Source organism: Myxocyprinus asiaticus, chromosome 45 (assembly GCF_019703515.2).
Source record: "Myxocyprinus asiaticus isolate MX2 ecotype Aquarium Trade chromosome 45, UBuf_Myxa_2, whole genome shotgun sequence".
NCBI classification, from domain to species: domain Eukaryota; kingdom Metazoa; phylum Chordata; class Actinopteri; order Cypriniformes; family Catostomidae; genus Myxocyprinus; species Myxocyprinus asiaticus.
In genome coordinates this window covers 4,442,947-4,464,498 of record NC_059388.1, presented here as the reverse complement: position 1 = coordinate 4,464,498, position 21,552 = coordinate 4,442,947, and the positions used below count along the sequence as shown (strand labels likewise).

Here is a 21,552-nt window from a genome sequence, read left to right as displayed (position 1 = left end):
AGGGGCCATGGTAGGCCTGGAGACAGGGGCCGAAGATGCAGGTTTTGGCCCGGGTTTCCCGCCATAATCCACTGTATATGGGGAACCGTAAAGTTCCAGAGCCTTCTCCACATATTCGCCGAGTGTCCAGTGAGGATCAGCCGGAGGCATCAGTTCCCTTAGTGCACTATTCAGACAGGCCCGGAAGAAAACTACCAGAGAGCGGTCTGGATAGTGCACCACATTTGCCATCTCTAAAAACTCACGGACATGATCCTCAACTGGACGGTCCCCTTGCTGAAGGAGCAGAACACAGACAGCCGCTGGATCCATTTTGAGGTCAGTCTTTCTGTGACGTGGCAGGCGAGGAATGAGGATCTAAACGCAGCTTTATTAACAAGAAGATAAACAAAGAAACTCAGAATATAAAAAACAAAACACGGGAAACCAAGCACAGAACATGACAACACATGTGAAGACTGACAAACTAACCAGGGGAAACAAGGGCTTAAGTACACAAGGGAAGACAAGGAACACCTGGGGAATCAATCAGAGAACGAGGAACACATGGGGAAACAATCAGAGAGAATCAATCATGAAAAAACTACAAAGGACTACAAAACCACAGGAAACAGGAACTAAACAAGAATTTCAACAAAAGTCTGAACAAAAACAGGGAATATGTGACAAATGTTTTGTCAGCTAAAATTAGTCTTTCCAAATTCCTGTAACAACAGTCGTGCGCATACACAACAGTATTGAGACCAAAAAACAGCATTCTTAACAACTTGGAATCACGTTACTATACCTTAGTTTTTGCTAAATTAACTAAAATACACAGTGGATATTTCACATTAGAATCGCCGCGATACATGTAAACATGATCCAGTGTTATTTTGCTAAATTTTGCCACAGTCAAAATTTTCATGAGATCATGAGATGTGAAGTGAAAGGCACAGCATGTCTGATTTTCGGAAACATTTGAGTAGCAATTACATTAATATACTCCTAACCTAAACCCGTAACCTAACCCTAACATTACTGAGACCAAAACAGTGGTTTTTCACTTACTTTGATCTTACTGTATGTGATATTGATGACTTCATCTGATCTGCAGCGGTGTATCCAATTTAATTCTCTACAATGAGAATGTACCTCCCCTTAAATAAAAAAAAAAAAAACACCTAATGGGGGGTCTAATGGGGGGCCGGGCATTGCCCCCCTAGATTTGCCTCGAGCCCTCCTCAGAAACAACTGATGCCCCTGCCCTGACTGACATCAAGAGGCACTCCACCTAACCCTAACCCCGGATTGATGGCAAAACGATTAAGGTTGCATCCCCCCACCCAAACATAAAAGTGCCTCACAAAAGAGTGCATCCTAGTACCGGCCCTGCCTGCTACCAACTAGAAATAGCAAGTAAATAATTGTTTTGCTGGGCTTGTATGTTCTCATTAATATTTGTAGCCACAGATATAATACCATAGCATTATAATACTTACCTATTCATAGTTATGCATTTAAAGTATACTGTATTATAACCAGCCTGATTTCATTAAATTGATATGACAATGGCAACATTTTTGCAAACCAATATTACTTGCTTCATTACAAGTTTGACTGCAGTTTCCCAGTGAAATGTCCAGTAGGGGGCCCCAAAAGCGAGTGAAATAATGTTGTAATCAGATGAGATTTTTAAGGTGAATATTAGATGGATGTTTTAATGAGTAAAACGTACCTCCCTAATTTTAAACTGTAGCCTGAACCTAACCAATAGTGTTCTAAATGATAAATGAGAGGTGAAAAAAAACTGACATCCTTACCCTGTTCTAAATGATAAATGAGAGGTGAAAAAAAACTGACATCCTTACCCTTAACCGAAGCCTTAACCTAACCGATAGTGTTTTAAAAGCAAATTTGACAAGAAAAGCACATCTACTGAAGCAAACACAACATTGGAAGCTAATCATATGGGAAAAAGTCTGTAAATGTAAGTGGGTCTGTAGTACAAGCATTAAAATGTATCGCTTTTCAAATGATGCGTTAGAGTAAAAGTGTTTTGATGTAATAACATAGCAGGGTGTGAGTAGTAGAGTGAAAATTTATAAATAAAGTCATAAATAGCCGTTTTTTGTGTGAAAGTGAATAAAACAAACAGTTGCTGTATCGTCTCTAGTGTTAATTTCACCATGAAACTGCAGCAAAACATAGAAACCGGCATGAAAACCAGAGACTATTTAGCAGAGATGGGCCACTTCTATTAAAATAAATTTGAGAAACTCGGATGCCCAGCGGTCAACAGATGTTGAAAGGAAGTCCCGCCTTACAGGTAAAAGAGCCAATCACCTTTTAGGTACCAGACATCGCCTGTCAATCAACTCGAGAACGTGCATTAGCTTTACAAGCCAGGACATTTTTTTAGCGTAATCTGAGGTAAAGAAGCACAATTTATGATTCCAGTGTTGTCAGATTTTACTGCTGATTTGATATTTGTTCATTGATCGTAGTCTTGATACCATTTAGAAGATTTCGGTCTTTCCCCATTCAAGTAAATAGGAGCTGATCTTGTATGCCACTTGCTTACATATAAAAATAGCTGCCCGAGAGTGTTCCAAAGATGGCTGCCAGTGGACTGATTTGCTAGGACGACTTTGATAAAACTCAGTTTGCAAAAGTGTAGTTATAGTAACGTTCATTCTATGAGACTATGTTGTTTATAACACATTTATAACACATAACACACTATAACACATTACTATATTTCTTATGTTAGATAATTTGTTATCATGTGTTATAATCTACTTGTGAAGCTACTTTTATAAAGGTGTAACCATCAACGGGCAATAAGGCCGTCGGTTTAACATTTTGTGTGATTAATTATATAAACAATAACATGTTCAAAAAAAAAATAACACAATTAATCATTCCCCCTGACCGTACATACATTTTGTAATAATAGTAATGCTTGATTCATCTGCCACAGTAGTGTAATATCTTTGAATATGTCACAGTCTGTCTCCCTCATTTCTTCAAGGACTCTTATTTTGAAATTTCCCTCCTGACTACATCTCCCACGTTTCACTGCCCTCATCACTTCCACCTGTTTCCAATCCTCTTCACCTGTCCACCATTTCATCATTAGTTCCTTTTTATATAAATACCCTCCTGTTTTGTTCATTCCCTGTCAGTCCTTGAAGTGTTACATTTAATGGTTACGTTGAGCTTTATTTGTTTGTTCCACTCCAGCGTTTGTTCCACTCCAGTGTTTGTTATTAAAGTACTTAAAGTATCTACTCCTGCATCTCCTCTCTTCCTCTCCAAGAACCAACGTTACAGAATAACAATACCTATTTTTATTTATAATTTAATTATTATATTAATTAGATTTTGTATTATATTTTGATTATCATTTTGATAATTGTATATTGAATTATTTTTATTTTGGACTCTTCTCAGCAAATATTGATTATATGTGATTAATTGTGATTAATGCAAGTAATTGTGATTAATCTCATGTAATTAATTTTATTAAAAATTTTAATCAATTGACAGCCCTAATTATAATTTATTTGAAATGTTACAATTATTTATGAAATGTATAGTATATTAAAATAGGTTTCATAAAGGATTATTCCTTTTGCATTATGCATTATACATTGAAGCCTCATAGAACACGTTGACATATTTTCTTCTCTGTCAGATGGTTAAGTTGCAAAAACATTTGCTTTCACATGGTTTGTAGGCAACCCAGCCCAGCCGACCTCCCTCCATTACATGAACCCATATCAGCTCAACACCTACGCCATGGCACTCAAAGCAGTGGGGGAGATCATACAGGACTACGACAGCGACAAGATGTTTCCTGCACTGGGCTTTGGAGCCAAACTGCCCCCTGATGGCAGAGTATCCCATGAGTTTGCCCTGGTAAGCAGCCCTAAAAACACCCCATTAAACCTGTCCTGCAGTGTTAGCCAGCATGTTGAGACCAGCTCATCTAAGTACGAGTCCAGGCCAAGACCAGAGTAGGTCAAGTCTGAGTCAAAACCGAGACAAGAAAAGTCTGAGACAAGACTCATAAAGACCTAATGAAATCTTAATGAATGTGTTAAATGAATAGTGTAAACAACTAAATTGACTCTAAGCTCATATTTCAGATATACCTCATATATTATTTTCTTTGAGAATAAAAATGAAATAAATGCCACTTCCTAGGTTATGTGAACACAATTGTATTACAGTTATGACATGTCAGTGTTAACAATTTGTTAGAAAAAACTCAAGGTGCCTATGAGGGTAAGCATGGCAATGCAAACTACCAGCTTCTGTCTACTGTTAGTATATTCCATTTATTGTATTTTATACATGAATGTGTAGCATTCATGTATCTATTGGCTCAAACATTTAAAAAAAATTATTGTGCTATGAAATCAAGATGCAGCATGACAAAACAGAGCAGAACACTGTTTTTAACAGTTTTTTAACTTGACGAAAGAACTTCAAAAAGTAGCGGCACTCCTGTGTGAGACCCTGAAACACAGCAATACATGGCGCAACAGTCAAAGACGTCCGTCTAGCACATGTTTACATGGGGAAAAAACTGAACAAACAGTGTGAACGGATGTTTGGTGTGAATGGCTCATTCAAATGACACTAGTTGAAGTGTCTCAAAGTTACCTCTCAAAATTGTAGCTTGTAGGCAACTTCTTCCAGCACTCTGTTTGTTCTCTGTGTTCTTAAGTATCCCAGTTGGGTTTTTCTGATGGAGAAACTGCTCCAGATAATTCAGTGAGAGAGCGATCCAAACAATCGATTAATTAATTTGTGAATCGGACATTAATAGTTCTAATTTTGTACAGCTAAAAGAAATACGGGTACTTGGACATATACGGGTAGAAATACACACGTCCAGTACTTGTAGCTTTACAAATGTATGTACAGGATCTCCAGTATGTATCCTGTGGCACTTGACAGTGGTCAAAAAGGATTTCCTAAACAAATTTTGATTAATTCCTGCTTTTATGTGGATTTGGACGGGAATTAAATTACCACACAACCTTGCGTCTGTTAAAGAAAAAATAGGTAATTCGGTGTACTGTCAAATTTTAGGACACAAGTCTTTGATATGGATGTTCCTGAATGTTCTTTGCCCATTATGTGGTTTTCAGACAGGAAGTGAGGAGTTTCCCAAAGTTTTCAGTTTCAGAACAAATTATTTCATTCAGATGTATGCAGCTTGAATGATGAATGTATAACACATTGTGACTCTCCTTGCAAATAAAAGCCTCTTTTTATACCTCTGGCTGTTATTAGCTCTAATTCTGACCCTAAAACATCTCAATTTATTTCTCCTACTTTCCTTTAGCAAGTAATTCTGCTCCTAGATAGCATGATTTAAAAACAAAATTGTCAATAATTGAATGTTGCATGATGCAAACAGGTTTTTTGTGTGTTTTAGTGAGAGCTAGACACATTAATAGACATGAACAAAGACAAATTATTAGAGCTATAGACACTCCATTTCTTTTTCGTGACATAAGCTCATTGCATATTAGCGTAACTGTCTCAACAAATTGTAATTCCACTATTTTGGCCAGAAGAGCCAGAGCTTTTCTTCACCACTTGCAAGAAAATTTTGGTTTGACAAACACCAAGGTTGTGTGGTAATTTAATTTCTGTCCGATTCCACATCTCTGAGTATTTTCGGAAATCTTTTTTACCCACTTCCAAGTGCCGTAGGGTTTCTATTTGACATGTTGCACTGCGCTGTAATGTGCATGTGTGTATTTATAATACAATGGATGCTTATAGAAAAGAAACATTCATGTTTATAAAGTTACGTTAATGTTCCACCAAAGTGAGTGGGAGCTCTAAACTAGAAGAAAAGAAAAAAGAGAGCCATATCATGCTAACTTTTGAAATGGGCCATTATTATGGCACCGACAATGGTGTATAAAATGTATTTATATAATTTATATAAATTAGGAGATGCACAACTACTCATTTTTAATAGTCGCCCAGAAAAGTAGCCAGGTCAATGTTTACTTTTGTTAATTACATTTTTTCCCCCGCTATTAATTTAATTGCTCAAACTGCAGCGCTATATCACACCGATTGTGTCAGTTAAACTGGATTGCGAGTGGCTAGAGAGTAAGATTTTTAGGATACCAAAACGCTCAAAAGTGGTGCAACTATTTAGCCAATTTGACCCCTAAAATGGTCATATTAAAGATCACACCATTTCTGTAATTGTTGACAAATAACACCATCAGTCCTGTAATTTCCATACTGCATAAGGGTGCTGACACACTGATAATTATTTCTGAAAGCACAACTGGACCCACCATTATTTAATGCATGCCAGTGTCAGGGTGCGTTGCAGCTTTCCCTCAATAGATTTGCAATGATTATACAAGATCATGTAGCCATTGCAATATGAAAATACAGTATTTTATTGAATGACAGTACATGCACATAGCACATGTCTCTAAGAAAATGACTTATAAGAATGCCACTGGTGAGTTTTGGATTTTTTAACATATGTATATTTTCTGTTCACATACAGAATGGAAACCCTCAGAACCCGTATTGCAGTGGCATTGATGGAGTGATGGAGGCATATTACCAGAGTCTCAAATCTGTCCAGCTCTACGGTCCCACAAATTTCTCACCTGTCATCAACCATGTAGCCAGGTACAACTTAAGATGTTTAAGTACAATCATTAGTACAACCAGAATTAGTGGGTTCACAAGGTGGCCAGAGCTTAAAAAATACAACTCACTTTTGGCACCACTCTGTGGTCATTTCACCTGGAAACTGCAGCTTACACGTGCCCATACATTCAAACACACTTCCAGCTTCGGCCAATGGGGGTGGTTGTTTGAATTTCGGTAAGCACAGACCAATTTTAGCTGAAGAACTTTCGACCTACTGTCACCGAATTCACAGTGAAATCAGTCTGGAAAAAATTTATGATGAAAGTGTTCCCTGCTACTCATAAATTATATTTTAAGTCTTCTGACTTCATATGTGTGACTAACAGACCAAAAATAAGTAGATATTCCCTGAAAATCTTGTTAACTATCTGTCACTCACTCGACGTTGTGTCGATGTAGTGACACTAGTGGTCACTCTTGGGAGCCCGAGATACCTCTGGTCTTTGATAAAAGGCCAATGAAAATTGGCAAGTGGTATTTGCATGCCACTCCCCCGGACATACGGGTATAAAAGGAGCTGGTATGCAACCACTCATTCAGATTTTCTCTTTGGAGCCGAATGGTCATGCTCACTGAGCTGAATACTACTGTTCATTCACCTCTGCTGGATCTGACAGTGCATTTCAGCGGCTTCTCCCCCCTCTGCACTGGTGCACTGCAGAGAATGCCCCTGGGCTCTTCGGCAGAAATAAAAGAGTATATTTCTCTAAAAGAGTATATTTCTCTAAAAGAGCGGCACACATGAAACGTCTTTTTAAAGATGCTTTTCCGATTGTGTGTTATTCCTGGTTGCGCTCGTTATCTCTCGCCTTCTGACGGTCACGATCACTGTCTTTCGTGTCTGGGCACTGCTCACGCGGAGACAGCATTCGTGGATGGTCATGTTCTCATTGTGAGAATATGTCCATGGCAACGTTGCGGTCGCGGCTCGCCTTAGTAAGAAAGCAAGCCACCCCAGAGGCTCCTCCGGGTATCCCCCCGCGGACCTCCTATTCCCCAGCACGCTCGTCTGCCCCGATCGGGCTTCCGGATGAGTCCGCCGGCTCGTCTCACGGCGAGTTCGCCCTCTTATTCGGAGCCCGCGAAAGTGATGAGCTCTCGAGCACAGCAACAGAGAGCGGGCTCGTCCAGTTGGAAGCCTCAGCTGGGCTCCTCCCTTCGGGGTCGATCGCCCAGTCACAGGCTGACGCGGAGATGACAACATGCTTTCCCGGGCAGCCGCAAGTGTCGGCTAGAGTGGAACTCACTGCTCTTCCCTGAACCCTTGCGGCTCGGTGATTGGTTCCTGGGCTCGCGGCGCCACTCAAAGCCATGCCCCGCCCCTGTTCCTTTCTTCCCGGATGTGCATGAAGAGCTGACAAGGTCGCGGGAGGCACTTTTTACTGCCCAGTCCCGAACTTTTCAGCTTCCCTGCCCTCACTACCCTCGATGGTGGGGCGGCCAAGGGCTATTCGGCAATCCCCCGGTGGATAAAGGCGCTTGCGGTGCACCTGTGCCTGCAGAGCGCCACCACCTGGCGCGGGTGCCCAAAGCCCCCGTCCAAGGCCTGTAGGTTTACGTCGTCTCTGACGGCCAAGGCCTACGGTGCCGCTGGACAAGCCGCCTCCACCCTGCACACCATGGCTCTCCTGCAAATTTGCCAAGGCGCTAAAGGAACTGCACGAGGGTAGTTCCGCCCCAGGATTGATGCAGGAACTGTGCTCGGCGACCAACCTCGCTCTCCGAGTGACGGAGGTCACGACGCGGTCTCCGGGTGGACGATGGCCACACTAGTGGTCCAGGAGCACCAACTTTGGCTCAACCTGGTCGAGATGGGTGAGGCTGACAAGACACGATTCCTTGCTGCCCCCATTTCCCAGGCGGGCCTATTCGGCAACACCATCAAGGATTTGCCCAGCAGTTTTCAATGGTAGAGCAGTAGATGGATTCTAGCCGGCATATCCTGCCCCAGCGCGGCTCAAGATCCCTCACCCCGTCTACTCATCGCCAAGGGCGTCCCCCTGCGGTGACTGCACTGGCTCCGCCGCAGCCCGCCCCTTTGGCCTGTCCCCGGCATGGAGCCCACCGCAGGAAGCAGATGCCACCCGTCTCACGGCCGCCCAGAACCCGTGAAAGGCTTCAAAGCGCCCTTGAGACGGGCGACACAGGGACAACGAAACCCGCTGCTCTGGAACTGGTAAGCAGATCTCCATCTTTTTGTTACCTTTTGCATTTAATTGCGCTGCATTCCCAAGTGGCTGCAGTACTCAAGAGCTCAGCAAGAGCGGTTTCCTTGTTCCCTGGGTCATGTATCCGGTGTGCATGGCCATCATCACGACCACCGTCCACCACTCTATTTGGCAGGTTTGGCACTCCAGCGGCGGTCTCCCGCCCCTGAGCGCCCAGCTGTGGCACAAATCCGCCCCCGATGTGACAGGCCTGTCCTCGTGATCTCCACGGGTCACGAGGACAGGCCTCCTCCTCCCCCGGCCCAGGCTGTTCCGGGGGTGGTCACAAGGAGCCAGGTAAGTGCTTCGATGTCCTTTGGTGTGGCACCTCGAGCTCCGCCCCGCCGCGAGGCCCCACCTGCCAGTACGTCCGATGACGTTGTCCCTTTGGTCCCCCTTGCGCGGAACTTGGACGCATGCCTTGCGCTTTCCAGTCCGTCGTGAGGGCTGGTCCGGACCATCCGACTCGGCTGCGCGATTCACTTCGCCGGGCGTCCGCCCAGGTTCAGCGGTGTCCACTTCGCCTTGGTGAAGGACGAAAACGCTGCTACCTTGCACGGAGATCGCTACCCTCCTACGGAAGGGCGCGATAGAACCTGTTCCTGTTCAAGATCCTGACGCAAAAACGCATTCTGGCAAGCATCTGGCATCAAGATTTGCGGCGGTAGACCTGAAGGATGCGTACTTCCACGTCTCGATCCTTCCTCGACACAGACCCTTCCTGCGGTTTGCGTCCGAGAGTCAGGCGTATCAGTACAAAGTCCTCCCTTTCGGCCTGTCCCTGTCTCCTCGCGCCTTTACGAAGGTCGCAGAGGCTGCCCTTGCCCCGTTATGGGAGGCGGGCATTCGCGTTCTCAACTATCTTGACGACTGGCTAATCCTAGTTCATTCTCGAGACATGTTGTGCGCACACAGGGACCTGGTGCTCTCACACCACAGCCGACTAGGGCTTCGGGTCAACTAGGAAAAGAGCAAGCTCCTCCCGGTTCAGAGCATCTCTTTTCTCGGTTTGGAGTTGGACTCAGTCTCCTTGATGGCGCGCCTTACAAACGAGCGCGCCCAGTCGGTGCTGGCCTGTTTGAAGGCGTTCAAACAGAAAATAGCGGTTCCACTGAAACTTTTTCAGAGGCTCCTGGGGCATATGGCATCCTCGGCGGTGGCCACCCCGCTCAGGTTGATGCATATGAGGCCGCTTAAGCACTGGCTCCAGACTCAAGTCCCGAGATGGGCATGGTGCCACAGGACACGTCGCTTGGTCATCACGCCGGTCTGTCACTGTCTTTTCAGCCCTTGGACCAACCTCTCGTTTCTACGGGCAGGTGTTCCTTTAGAACTGGTCTCCAGGCGCGTCATGGTCATGACAGACGCCTCCAAAATGGGCTGGGGCGCTGTTTGCAACAGGTACACAGCCGCCGGCCTCTGGACGGGTCCGCGACTGCATTGGCACATCAACTGCCTCAAGTTGTTGGCAATTCTGCTCGCCCTGCAGAGGTTTCGGCTGTTGATCCAGGGCAAGCATGTGTTAGTTCAGACAGACAACACGACAACGGTAGCATATGTCAACCGCCAAGGTGGTTTGCACTCTCATTGTATGTCACAACTCGCCCGCCGTCTCCTCCTCTGGAGTCAGCAGCACTTCAAGTCGCTGCAAGCCACTCACATCCCGGGCAACCTCAACACTACAGCGGACACGCTGTCATGACAGGTTACCCTCAGGGGAGAGTGGAGACTCCATCCTCAGGTGGTCCAGCTGATTTGGAGTCGATTCGACAGGCACAGGTGCACCTGTTCGCCTCCCCAGAATCCTCCCCACTGTCCGCTCTGGTACGCCCTGACCAAGGCCCCCCTCGGCATAGACGCGCTGGCACACAGCTGGCCCCCTGGCTTGTGCAAATATGCGTTTCCCCCAGTGAGCCTGCTTGCACAGACCCTGTGCAAGGTCAGGGAGGATGAGGAGCAGGTCGTCCAGGTAGCACCCTACTGGCCCGCCCAGACGTGGTGCTCGGACCACATGCTCCTCGCGACAGCTCCCCCCTGGCGAATTCCCCTGAGGAAGGACCTTCTTCCTCAGGGACGGGGCACCATCTGGCACCCGCGCCCAGACCTCTGGAATCTCCATCTCTGGCCCCTGGACAGGACGTGGAAGACCAAAGCGGTGGTAGACACGATCACTCAGGCTAGGGCCCCCCCATGAGGCGCCTGTATGCCTTTAAATGGCGTCTGTTCACTAAGTGGTGTTCTTCCCATCGGGAAGACCCCCAGAGATGCGCAGTCAGATCAGTGCTTTCCTTCCTGCAAGAGAGGTTGGAAGGGAGGCTGTCCCCTTCCACCTTGAAGGTGTATGTTGCCGCCATAGCAGCACACCACGACGCAGTCGACAGTAAGTCCTTATGGAAGCACGACCTGATCATCAGGTTCCTAAGAGGTGCCAGGAGGCTGAATCCCTCCAGACCGCACATCGTTCCCTCATCAGACATCTGTAGTTCTTCAGGGTCTACAGAGAGCCCCCTTTGAGCCTTTGCAGTCAGCCGAGCTTAAGGTACTCTCCTTGAAGACTGCCCTCCTGACTGCGCTCACTTCCATCAAGAGGGTAGGTGACCTGCAAGCATTCTCTGTCAGCGAAACGTGCCTGGAGTTCGGTCCAGAGCAGCGGGCTGGGCAACACCCAACACCTGTGCAAGGTTCTACAACCTCTGGGTGGAACCGGTTTCATCCCAGGTAGTGGCACGCAACACAAGCGGATAAGCCCGGGATAGCTGGCCGGGTGTATCGCTTGCACATAGCGCCTTCCACCTCCCTTGGAGCTGAAGACATGTGCCATTAATTCCCAGTAGTGTTCACAAACTTTGTTCCCTGGTTGACTTCCTCTGAGCCCTGTGGCAGCCGAGTTTTCGGAGAGACTCGCTGCCGGCCCAGTACATGCACTAACTAAGAGCCCTGTTCTGGGGTAGGTGCTCTGCATGTGGCAGTTCCCTGTAAGGCTAACCCCATGCGATATATATCTTCTGCTAGTTCGTTTCCCTGCTGGCAAACTGCGACTTCCTTGGGCAGAACCCCTCTGCCCCAGTCACCATGTTTGTAGTAACTCCTCCCCCATTGGGCAGGATCTACCTTGAAGGCTCTCCACATGGTTGGAAAGACCATGTGACGTATTCTTCCACTTAAATATCCCCCCCCCCTTTGGGCGAGGTGTGGTCTCTGCGGTGTCTTCCCCTTGGGAGGGACACCCCCCGACTAGACCTGGCGGCCCAGTCAGATAATCCCCCTTATTTTTTAGGGAGTGGAAAAAGAGAAGGGGAAAACGGGCCATGACTGGTTTAAGCCTGTCTCTGTCTTTGGGTAGTCGACTTGTCCCCAAAAAGGGCAGTTTGACACTCATAACTATGTTGGGGGAGGTTACGTGTCGACTTGGTGCGCTGGCTATGAGGCACACAGCAGTCTGCCCACCACACACCGCCAGTTCACGTAACACAGTTCAGCCAGTTGTGGCGTTTCATATAGGGACCCCTAGTGTCACTACATCGACACAACATCGAGTGAGTGACAGATAGGGAACATCATGGTTACTTGTGTAACCTCCGTTCCCTGATGGAGGGAACGAGACGTTGTGTCCCTCCTGCCACAACGCTGAACTACCCGCTGAAATGGCCGGACCTTATATCGGCTCCTCAGCATAAAACCTGAATGAGTGGTTGCATACCAGCTCCTTTTACACCCGTATATCCGGGGGAGTGGCATGCAAATAACACTCGCCAATTTTCATTGGCCTTTTATCAAAGACCAGAGATGTCTCGGGCTACCAAGAGTGACCCCTAGTGTCACTACATCGACACAACATCTCGTTCCCTCCATCAAGGAACGGAGGTTACACAAGTAACCATGACGTCTTTCATTGAGCACAGAAATGTTAATTTATGTGTACCTAAATGACATACTGATTGTAAATTAAGAGGATTAGCAGCAAAGGGCGGAATTTCACTGTAAAAAAACACTCATTAAAATTGAAAACTTTACAACTGGAGTTATAAGTAAAATGCCAAAGTTACAACTTGCAGTGAAAAGTTTACTTTGAATTATCTTGTGAGTTGAAACTGAAAATTCATAAAAATCAAGTAGAAATTACAGAAATTATTGTGACAAGTTAAATGAATGAAAACAAGTTATGTTGATTAAATTTTTTACATCATATAAACAGATAATCTTGACTAAATAGCTCTGAATTGTTTTCTAGAGATACTTTACCTTAGAAAAAGAGTATTTCACACTGGTAGATGTCAGAATAAAATTACATAAAGTCATACATGTTTGGAACAACATGAGGGTGAGTAAATGAAAAAATCCCTTTTTTTTCCCATGGAACATTCAACCTAACATCTTATTTTGTGTTCCACGGCAGACAGAAAGTCATACAGCTTTGTAATAACATAAGGGTAAATGATCACACAGTTTTCTGTTTTTTGGGGGGGAACTAACCCTTGAATGTTTTTGTTAACAGTTCTTGGGCCTGTGAACACCTGCGATAGAATATTTGATTCATTATGCTTCAGTTGCAGTGCAAAGTGTCTAAGCGCATTTCAGTATCCAAATAATAACTGTGCCTGCTATGCTGTAATATAAATTGGCATTCACCACTCAGTAATACAGTAAGTAAGTTACTGTAGCTCTTTCCTTAGAAAATCAACAATTTGCTTGTTGTCAGGCAGTATTATCTTGTTGTTTGTTGTGGAGATGCAAATGAAGAAGGCAATACAGTTCTTCCTAATACAAAGCTTTGTTATTTCTTCAATGTTTATGTAGGAAACCATTCAGTTTGATAGACATTAAAAGAGAAAGAACTGCAAACTAATGACCATGACCATTCAAGACCCCATGAAAATTTGAGTTTTGTGCCATTTAGTTCATGTCTGTTAGCTTTGAAGCCATCTTTATGATAGTGTTCTCCTAAAAGTAAAGAGAGAGAGAGAGAGAGAGAGAGAGAGAGAGAGAGAAAGAGAGAGTAACACATTTAAAATATACAGTTTTTCTCTTTCTCCCTAGGTTTACAGACAAAAATATATTGATAACGTATTGTCCCTCCCCTTATACCACCTTCCACCAACTAGCAATAGCAAGTAGCAGATCATGGTTCACAACTGTGATGTAAACAAAAGGCTATTGGATATTTTAAACAAAAGTGACAAGCCCTTAAATATTTCCTGCACAAACTTCCTATTTCAGTTTTGGAAATATGGCATTAAAGAAAAGACAGTAAAGAAAACTAGTTTTTCCTAGTGAAAAACTACACTACCCATAATCCTGAAACAAGATCCACCAATCAGAAAAGTCACTGTTTCCATGGAAACTAATTGCAGCAAAATAGCTCAAAGTGCTCTAATTGCTATGGCCAGGCATTGTGAACAATGTAACTGAGTCAGTCTCTAATACTTTTTTAATGGTCTTCTAATACAAATTCTATACTTCAATATCAATCAATGAACAACTAACCTCGCACACATGAGAAGTAATTGATAGGTGTGTAGGACACAAGCTGTAGCAAAGTCAATGAAATGGAAAAAATCCCGCACACTATCCTGGCTTGCAAAGAGTATAAGAATGTATTCAGCAATGTTTCGGTCACTCGACCTTCGTCAGGGTAAATGCCTGAAGAAGGTCGAGTGACCGAAACATTGCTAAATAAATTTTTATACTCTTTGCAAGCCAGGATAGTGTGTGGGATCTTTTCCATTTCATATTTAAATATCAATCAATGTCTTGCAGTCAATAACTACACACTGTACAACCATGTTTGACTCAATTACGTCATTCGCAATGCGTGATGGGATGAGTAGTTCAGTCCCTTATAAAATGCATACACAGATTTGTATTTTTGTCAGGTTTTCAAATACCCTCATGCATTGAATCACATGTTATAATGTAGTGATAATTTAGCTGGTTGGTTTGGTTCATGCTTTAGAACTCTATATTAAAGATTTTTTTATTAAGTAAATGAAAGTGAAAAATCGGAACCAGTACCACTGAAAAGTCTACGGACACTGTTGCTCACTGCCAAATTGCTGCTTCTAAGCAATTATTCCTTGATTAATTTGGGCAGCTGTATGTTATGTACCTTTAATTTGTTGTACCTGTGTTCTGCTAGCTTTGATAGTCATTCTCAACACTTTAACACAGGTGTTATGATATTATTAAATTGGCTGTTATTTATTGCAGCATATGACTGTGTTTGCACTAGAATATGTTTCTAAAACTCATTATGTTTTGTTATTGCACATGAGGCCTCTCTATACTCACAAATCCCATGTTAAATCCACACTAATTAATGGTTTTAAGTAATCCACAGTCAGTGGACTGACGCGTCCTCACACTGTGTATCTATTTATAAGTCCATTTCATGGATTTTCTTTAGAACAAGTAAAGAACAGTCCATCAAGTCATTATCACCCCACTGCTTCACGCACACACACTGTGGTGTCTACTCTTGTGTGCTGATGACAGATCTGTAAAATCTGCTCTAATCTCTCTGTGTGTATCTACCATAGGTCGCACCCACATGGTTTAATAATAAGCCGCTTTTATATTGCTCTTTCAGAGCTAACATTTATGAACTGAGGGATTTGCCTGGATCTTCTTCTTTGCACATTTTCCTGTTTTGTTACTGGGGAGATGAAAAGATTGTTGCATTAAATGTTCTCCCAAACAGTTGAGGTTTAAAACATGAATGCTTTATCTAGTTCTAAATCAATAAAACCTAACTTCCTGCCCTAAACCTTCAACCTAAACCTAACTGAAATTTTTATAATAGCAAATAAGAGAGATAAAATGCAATTGCTGAAGCAACCGTGTAATTCTGAGGTGTTTCTATGATACTTTCGCCTCAAGTGTAAACTTGCATGCTCTTTAGGACTCATACCCCAGTCCTTTGCAATTGAAAGTGCAATGCTCTATCAGTTGAGCTACCGCATTATCACACTAGAACAAGCTTTTAAATGTAGTTGGTTATGTAATGCAATGCTTTTTGGCTGATATGACTTTTCTCTGCTGAGCTACCGCATTATCACACTAGAACAAGCTTTTAAATGTAGTTGGTTATGTAATGCAATGCTTTTTGGCTGAAATCGAGAGTTCATAGCAATTTGCAGCAAATTCGCCATTGTCACATGCAAATGAATTTGCGGCAAACCTGCGAGACCGCAGACAATAGTCAAAAGTATTTAGTCAGTTTTAACCCCGTCCCTTTAAGAGCCTGTCATGTACACAGACCTTGCTCAGAGGTGGTGAGGAGGTGTATTTTCGGCTCTTCCCATCCCAAAACCCTGTTCAATTCCCCAAAATTCTTTGGTTACAGTTCCGCTGGCTTGAATTTTTACATTTCGAAGGAATAATTTGCGGTTGTGTTCGAGGTATTTCACACCTGAATGCTTCCATCAGCTGGAGTTCATTCATATTTTTTAATACAGGCAAACTAGCTGTAAACTTGACGCAAATTTGCCGTTCGTTATTTTCACATGCAAATGAGCTTTCCATTTGCTGCAAATGTTTGCCAGAAGTTTGCAGCTCTTAGCTTTGCGGCAAACTTGTGGCAAATTGTCCATTGTTGCCAAAGGTTTGCCGCAAATTCATTTGCATGTGACAATGGCGAATTTGCTGCAAATTGCTATGAACTCTCGATTTTTGTAAGGGTGATGTACAGCACAAGTAAGTGTTCTTTATATTTTCACATTTAGTGTATTGTGACTCAAAACAAAAGTAAATTATCACAATATTTCAAAAATGTTTGTTTCTCATTCATCTGCACTAGACTTGCACAATGGCTCCGGTCTCATCATGAACAAAGACCGTGAAGTGCTGTGTGTGCTTGTGGGCTGGTTATGAATTAATGTTGTCAGATAGATAATTTTTCGGTTTTCAAGTCAGAGGAAAAGCATGTCGGTATTGAGATAGGTTCTCAGTTTCCCTGGTAACTGGCTTTGGCATGAGCAGCACGGTGAATAGGGTTATGGGGGTCTGTGTGTGGCTGTAAACTAAAGCCTATTAGCCTACATGTCCCGCCCCCACATCCTGTTTGAGTTGGAAATAGACAAAGTCAAAACGCCAAATAGAACTGCGCTCTTCAAGCCACTTCAATACGATTTTAAGTGCGTTATCCATTCTCAAACAAACGGTATGGTTATGCAAGCAATATTGTTGTGCATTTGCTAAACTTTACCTGAAGTGAAATTTGTTTAACTGTTTAGAATATATTTCTTGCTTCCTGCTTCTCTCTAAAGTACTCAATGTCTCCTTCTACTTTATTTACCTCATAAGCTGATAAAAAATTATTGCGAAGCCAGAACTGCAATGTAATTATACACTGTCAGATTATTTTACAAGCTAAGAGGCTTTAGGTTAATATACCGCAGTAACGAGATGTTAAATATTATGTGTGCTCTCTTCTGCAGATATGCTGCCTCAGTAAAGGATGGCTCACAGTACTTTATCCTGCTCATCATCACAGATGGAGTGATATCAGATATGGCCCAGGCCAAGGAGTCTATTGTTAATGTGGGTGTCCAATCATCACTGCAGTCCTCCATAGATGATATATTACCATCTGAAACATAGATTCAACTTATAAAATAAAGGTTCTTTAGAGGTTCTTTTAGCACCTGAAAATTCCTCTTCTTATAATTTTTAGCTGTATTCATGAGTTGACTATATGGCTCTTTGGAGATAAAAATTCATGAAACATTATCGGTTGTTCAGGTTAGTGTATTGGTTGTGGATAACATGATTCTATAATAGAAGAAAAGTGATGTTTGGGTTTTTTAAAACACCAGTAAATAATTGTGGGGTTTTTTTTAGAACTCAAAAAGGTTCTCCTATTACATCACAGGAGCTTACAATGCTTGTCCTTCAATTCCATCATAGGTATTTGGTATCCTATGACATCATAGGAACATGAAAAGGTTCTTCAAGGACATCATAGTTACATAAAAATATTCTGTGACCTCATAAGACCTTAAAATGTTATCCTATGACCACTTCAAATGACTAATTATTTCCCTAAAATTGTAATCAGATTACTTTACCGATTTCTTAGTGAAGTATGTAATCACATTACTAATTAGATTTAAGTGATTTTCTAAAACACATATTTAAAAAAATAATATGTTTAAAATGTATTAAAAAAAATGTTACCCAAGTAATGTACGTCAAAGTAATTACCGTAATTGAAAGTAAGCAACTGTAATGCATTACATTTTAAATTCTTGTATTTAGATTAGACTACTTTCTGACTTATATGAGACCATTAGATATTAATAATATTAATAATTAATTACAGTTACTAATTTCTTTATCTATATAATCTATATCTATATAATTATCTATATAATAGATTGCACCAACAATGCTGATGACAACATACTAAGTACTTGAAAATGTTCTATGATTACATAATAGGAACTAAAAAGGTTCTCCTATGACTTTATAGGAACTACCTTATTGGAACTTTTTTTCTATGACATAATAAGAACATGAAAACGTTCTCCTATGTTATTATTGGAACTTGGGGTAAAAGAAAATAGAAGGTTTTCCTATGAAATCAGGCTGTAAAACCCTTTTTGTAACCTTTATTTCTAATATTATACACCGTGATTCTTTATGTTGATGTTCAGTTTTAAAAATAATTAGCAGATGCATCATCCACGCAGTCAATGCTTTAAATATACAGTTTTATGAATAACAAAATTCATCACAAAGCAATAAATAACAAGATATTTTGCATGCCTTAACAGATCTCTCTGTTAATTAGATGCATGCTAATATCATCACAGTTACTTAATAAGCCATCAACCTTTTCATATTTACAGTTTGAGAGATTATGTAAGCATTCATAATTAAAAGTGTATTTAATCTGTTTGTCTCCATTTCAGGCTGCATGTCTTCCCATGTCAGTTATTATCGTTGGAGTTGGACCAGCTGAGTTTGACGGTAAGACTTTTTAGACTTTTTAAAGTTGCACCTCCTCCTCTATTCTTAGAATTCATATTGCTAATTTTCTTTTCATCCTCATTTTTGTATTCCTCTATGTTATTTTACATCTTGGTTATATGCACATCCCCCTCAGCCACTAGATGTGATGTTTGCTTTATAGTGATGCTCATTATGGACCCGAACTTGCAATGGATAAAGGATTGTGTGCTAGAGAGTAAATGAGCATGTAATGTGACAGTGGATCCCCGCACGCACTGACACTAATGCAGATGGGTTTAGTAATAATGAAATGAGACTAAAAAACTCACACATATACAGACACTCTCAAACAAATCCACATGGATAGTCGAACACAAACACACTTCTTACACATAGTTTCCATGTCACTGCTCATGCGTGTATCTCGTGTGTGTCCTCAGCCATGATCGAGCTGGATGGAGATGAAGTCAGGATTTCATCAAGGGGCAGATATGCCGAGAGAGACATAGTGCAGGTATAATAATAATACATGTGAAGTATTTAAGCCTTCTATTTATGATCACTCTTATAGTAACATCATACAAAAGACAAACAGTACAAATGCATGTTGCAGAAAACTTGCTGGTACAGTACATGGGCTTATATGTCAGTATATGTATAACATTTTTACACACTAAACTGCTTGTTCAAAAGGCACTCCAATTACTGAAATGTGGCACATAGAAGAATATAATGATTTAAAGCACATTATTAACACCCAATTTCATATAACGTACACTGGCGGCCAAAAGTTGTTGTTTCGGGAGGAAAACGTCCTAGTTACTATCGTAACCTCTGTTCCCTGATGGAGGGAATGAGACATTGTGTCAATGTAGTGACACTGGTGGTCACTCTTGGGAGCCTCAAACACCTCTGATTTTGAAAAAGGCCAATGGGAATTGGCAAGTGGAATTTGCATGCCACTCCTCCAGACATACGGGTGTAAAAGGAGCTGGCTCGCAACCACTCATTCAGGTTTTGTGCTGAGGAGCCGAGACAAGGCGGGTAGTTCAATATTGTGGCAAGAGGGACACAACGTCTCATCCCTCCATCAGGGAACAGAGGTTACGAAAGTAACCAGGACGTTCCCTATCTGTCACTCACTCGACGTTGTGCCGATGTAGTGACACTAGGGGTCCCTATACGAAACGCCACAATAAGCTGAACTGTTACGTGGACTGGCGGTGCGAGACGGGCAGACCGTTGTGTGCCTCAAAGCCAGTGCACCAGGCCGTCACGTAACCTCCCCCAATGCTCTTATGAGCGTCGAACGGTCCTTTGGGAACAAGTCAACTTGCCCAACAAATAGGGACAGGCTAGCCCAGCCGTGGCCTCTTTTCCTCTTTTTTCTCCCCAGAGTGGAAGAGTGGAATTTTGTTTACTGGCAGGGGGCCATAAGTGTCTACATCAGGAGGGTGTCACTCCCAAGGGGAAGACACCACGAAGACCACACCCCGCCCGGTGCCCACTCCTAGTAGAGTGGGCTTGTAGCCCCATGGGGGGCGGCACGTCCTGAGCGTGATATGCCATCATGATGGCATCAATGACCCAATGGGCGATCCTCTGTTTGGAGACAGCGCTCCCTTTCCGCTGCCCACCAAGCAGACAAAGAGCTGCTCGGAGCTTCTAAAGCTCTGCGTGCCATCCAAATAGATGCATAAAGCATGCAGGTTCACCACCTGATCCCTAAACGGGGTCATGGGAACCTTGGGCACATAGCCCGCTTGGGGTCTCAGGATCACGTGAGAGTAGCCCGGACCGAACTCCAGGCACGTTTCGCTGACAGAGAACACCTGCAGGTCCCCTACCCTCTTGATGGAAGTGAGCGCAATCAGGAAGCCAGTCTTCAAAGAGAGTGCCTTAAGCTCAACTGACTCCAGGGGCTCGAAGGGAGCTCCCCGTAGACCCCAAAGGACTAAAGAGAGGTCCCACGAGGGGAATTCAACCTCCTAGCGCCTCTCAGGAACCTGCTGATCAAGTCGTGCTTCCCCAAATACTTACCATCTATTGCATCATGATGTGCCAAAATGGCGGCTACATACACCTTAAAGGTGGAGGGGGACAGTGCCCCTCCAGCCTCGCCTGCAGGAAGGAAAGCACCGATCCGACTGCGCATCTCTGGGGGTCTTCGCATCGGGAAGAACACCACTTAGCGAACAGACGCCACTTCAAGGCATACAGGCGCCTCATAGAGGGAGCCCTAGCCTGAGTGATTGTGTCTACCACTTAGGTCTTCCACGTCCCATCCAAGGGCCAGACGTGGAGATTCCAGGGGTCTGGTTGCGGGTGCCAGATGGTGCCCCATCCCTGAGAAAGAAGGTCCTTCCTCAGGGGAATTCACCGGGGGGGTGGCTGTTGCAAGGAGCGTGAGGTCCGAGAACCACGTCTGGGTGGGCCAGTAGGGTGCCACTAGGACAACCTACTCCTCGTCCTCCCTGACCTTGCACAGGGTTTGTGCAAGTAGGCTTACTGGGGAAAACACATATTTGTGTAGTCCCAGGGGCCAGCTGTGTGCCAGTGCATCTATACCAAGGGGTGCCTCAGTCAGGGCGTACCAAAGTGGGCAGTGGGAGGATTCCCGGGAAGCAAACGGGTCTACCTGTGCTCGACTGAATCGACTCCAAATCAGCTGGACCACCTGGGGGTGGAGTCTCCACTCTCC

At 43.4% G+C, this 21,552-nt stretch overlaps 1 protein-coding gene across 5 annotated transcripts in view; it reads left to right on the top strand.

Moving 5' to 3' along the window:
- LOC127435324 (copine-8-like) overlaps positions 1-21,552 on the top strand; it is a 359,118-nt gene that overhangs the window by 314,596 nt on the left and 22,970 nt on the right. For all 5 annotated transcript variants that reach the window (XM_051688722.1, XM_051688725.1, XM_051688726.1 and 2 more), the window contains 5 exons: positions 3,722-3,903; positions 6,542-6,669; positions 17,336-17,438; positions 18,812-18,869; positions 19,292-19,365. In XM_051688722.1, the coding sequence (XP_051544682.1) occupies positions 3,722-3,903; positions 6,542-6,669; positions 17,336-17,438; positions 18,812-18,869; positions 19,292-19,365 (545 nt within the window). The remainder of the gene's footprint in view (positions 1-3,721; positions 3,904-6,541; positions 6,670-17,335; positions 17,439-18,811; positions 18,870-19,291; positions 19,366-21,552) is intronic.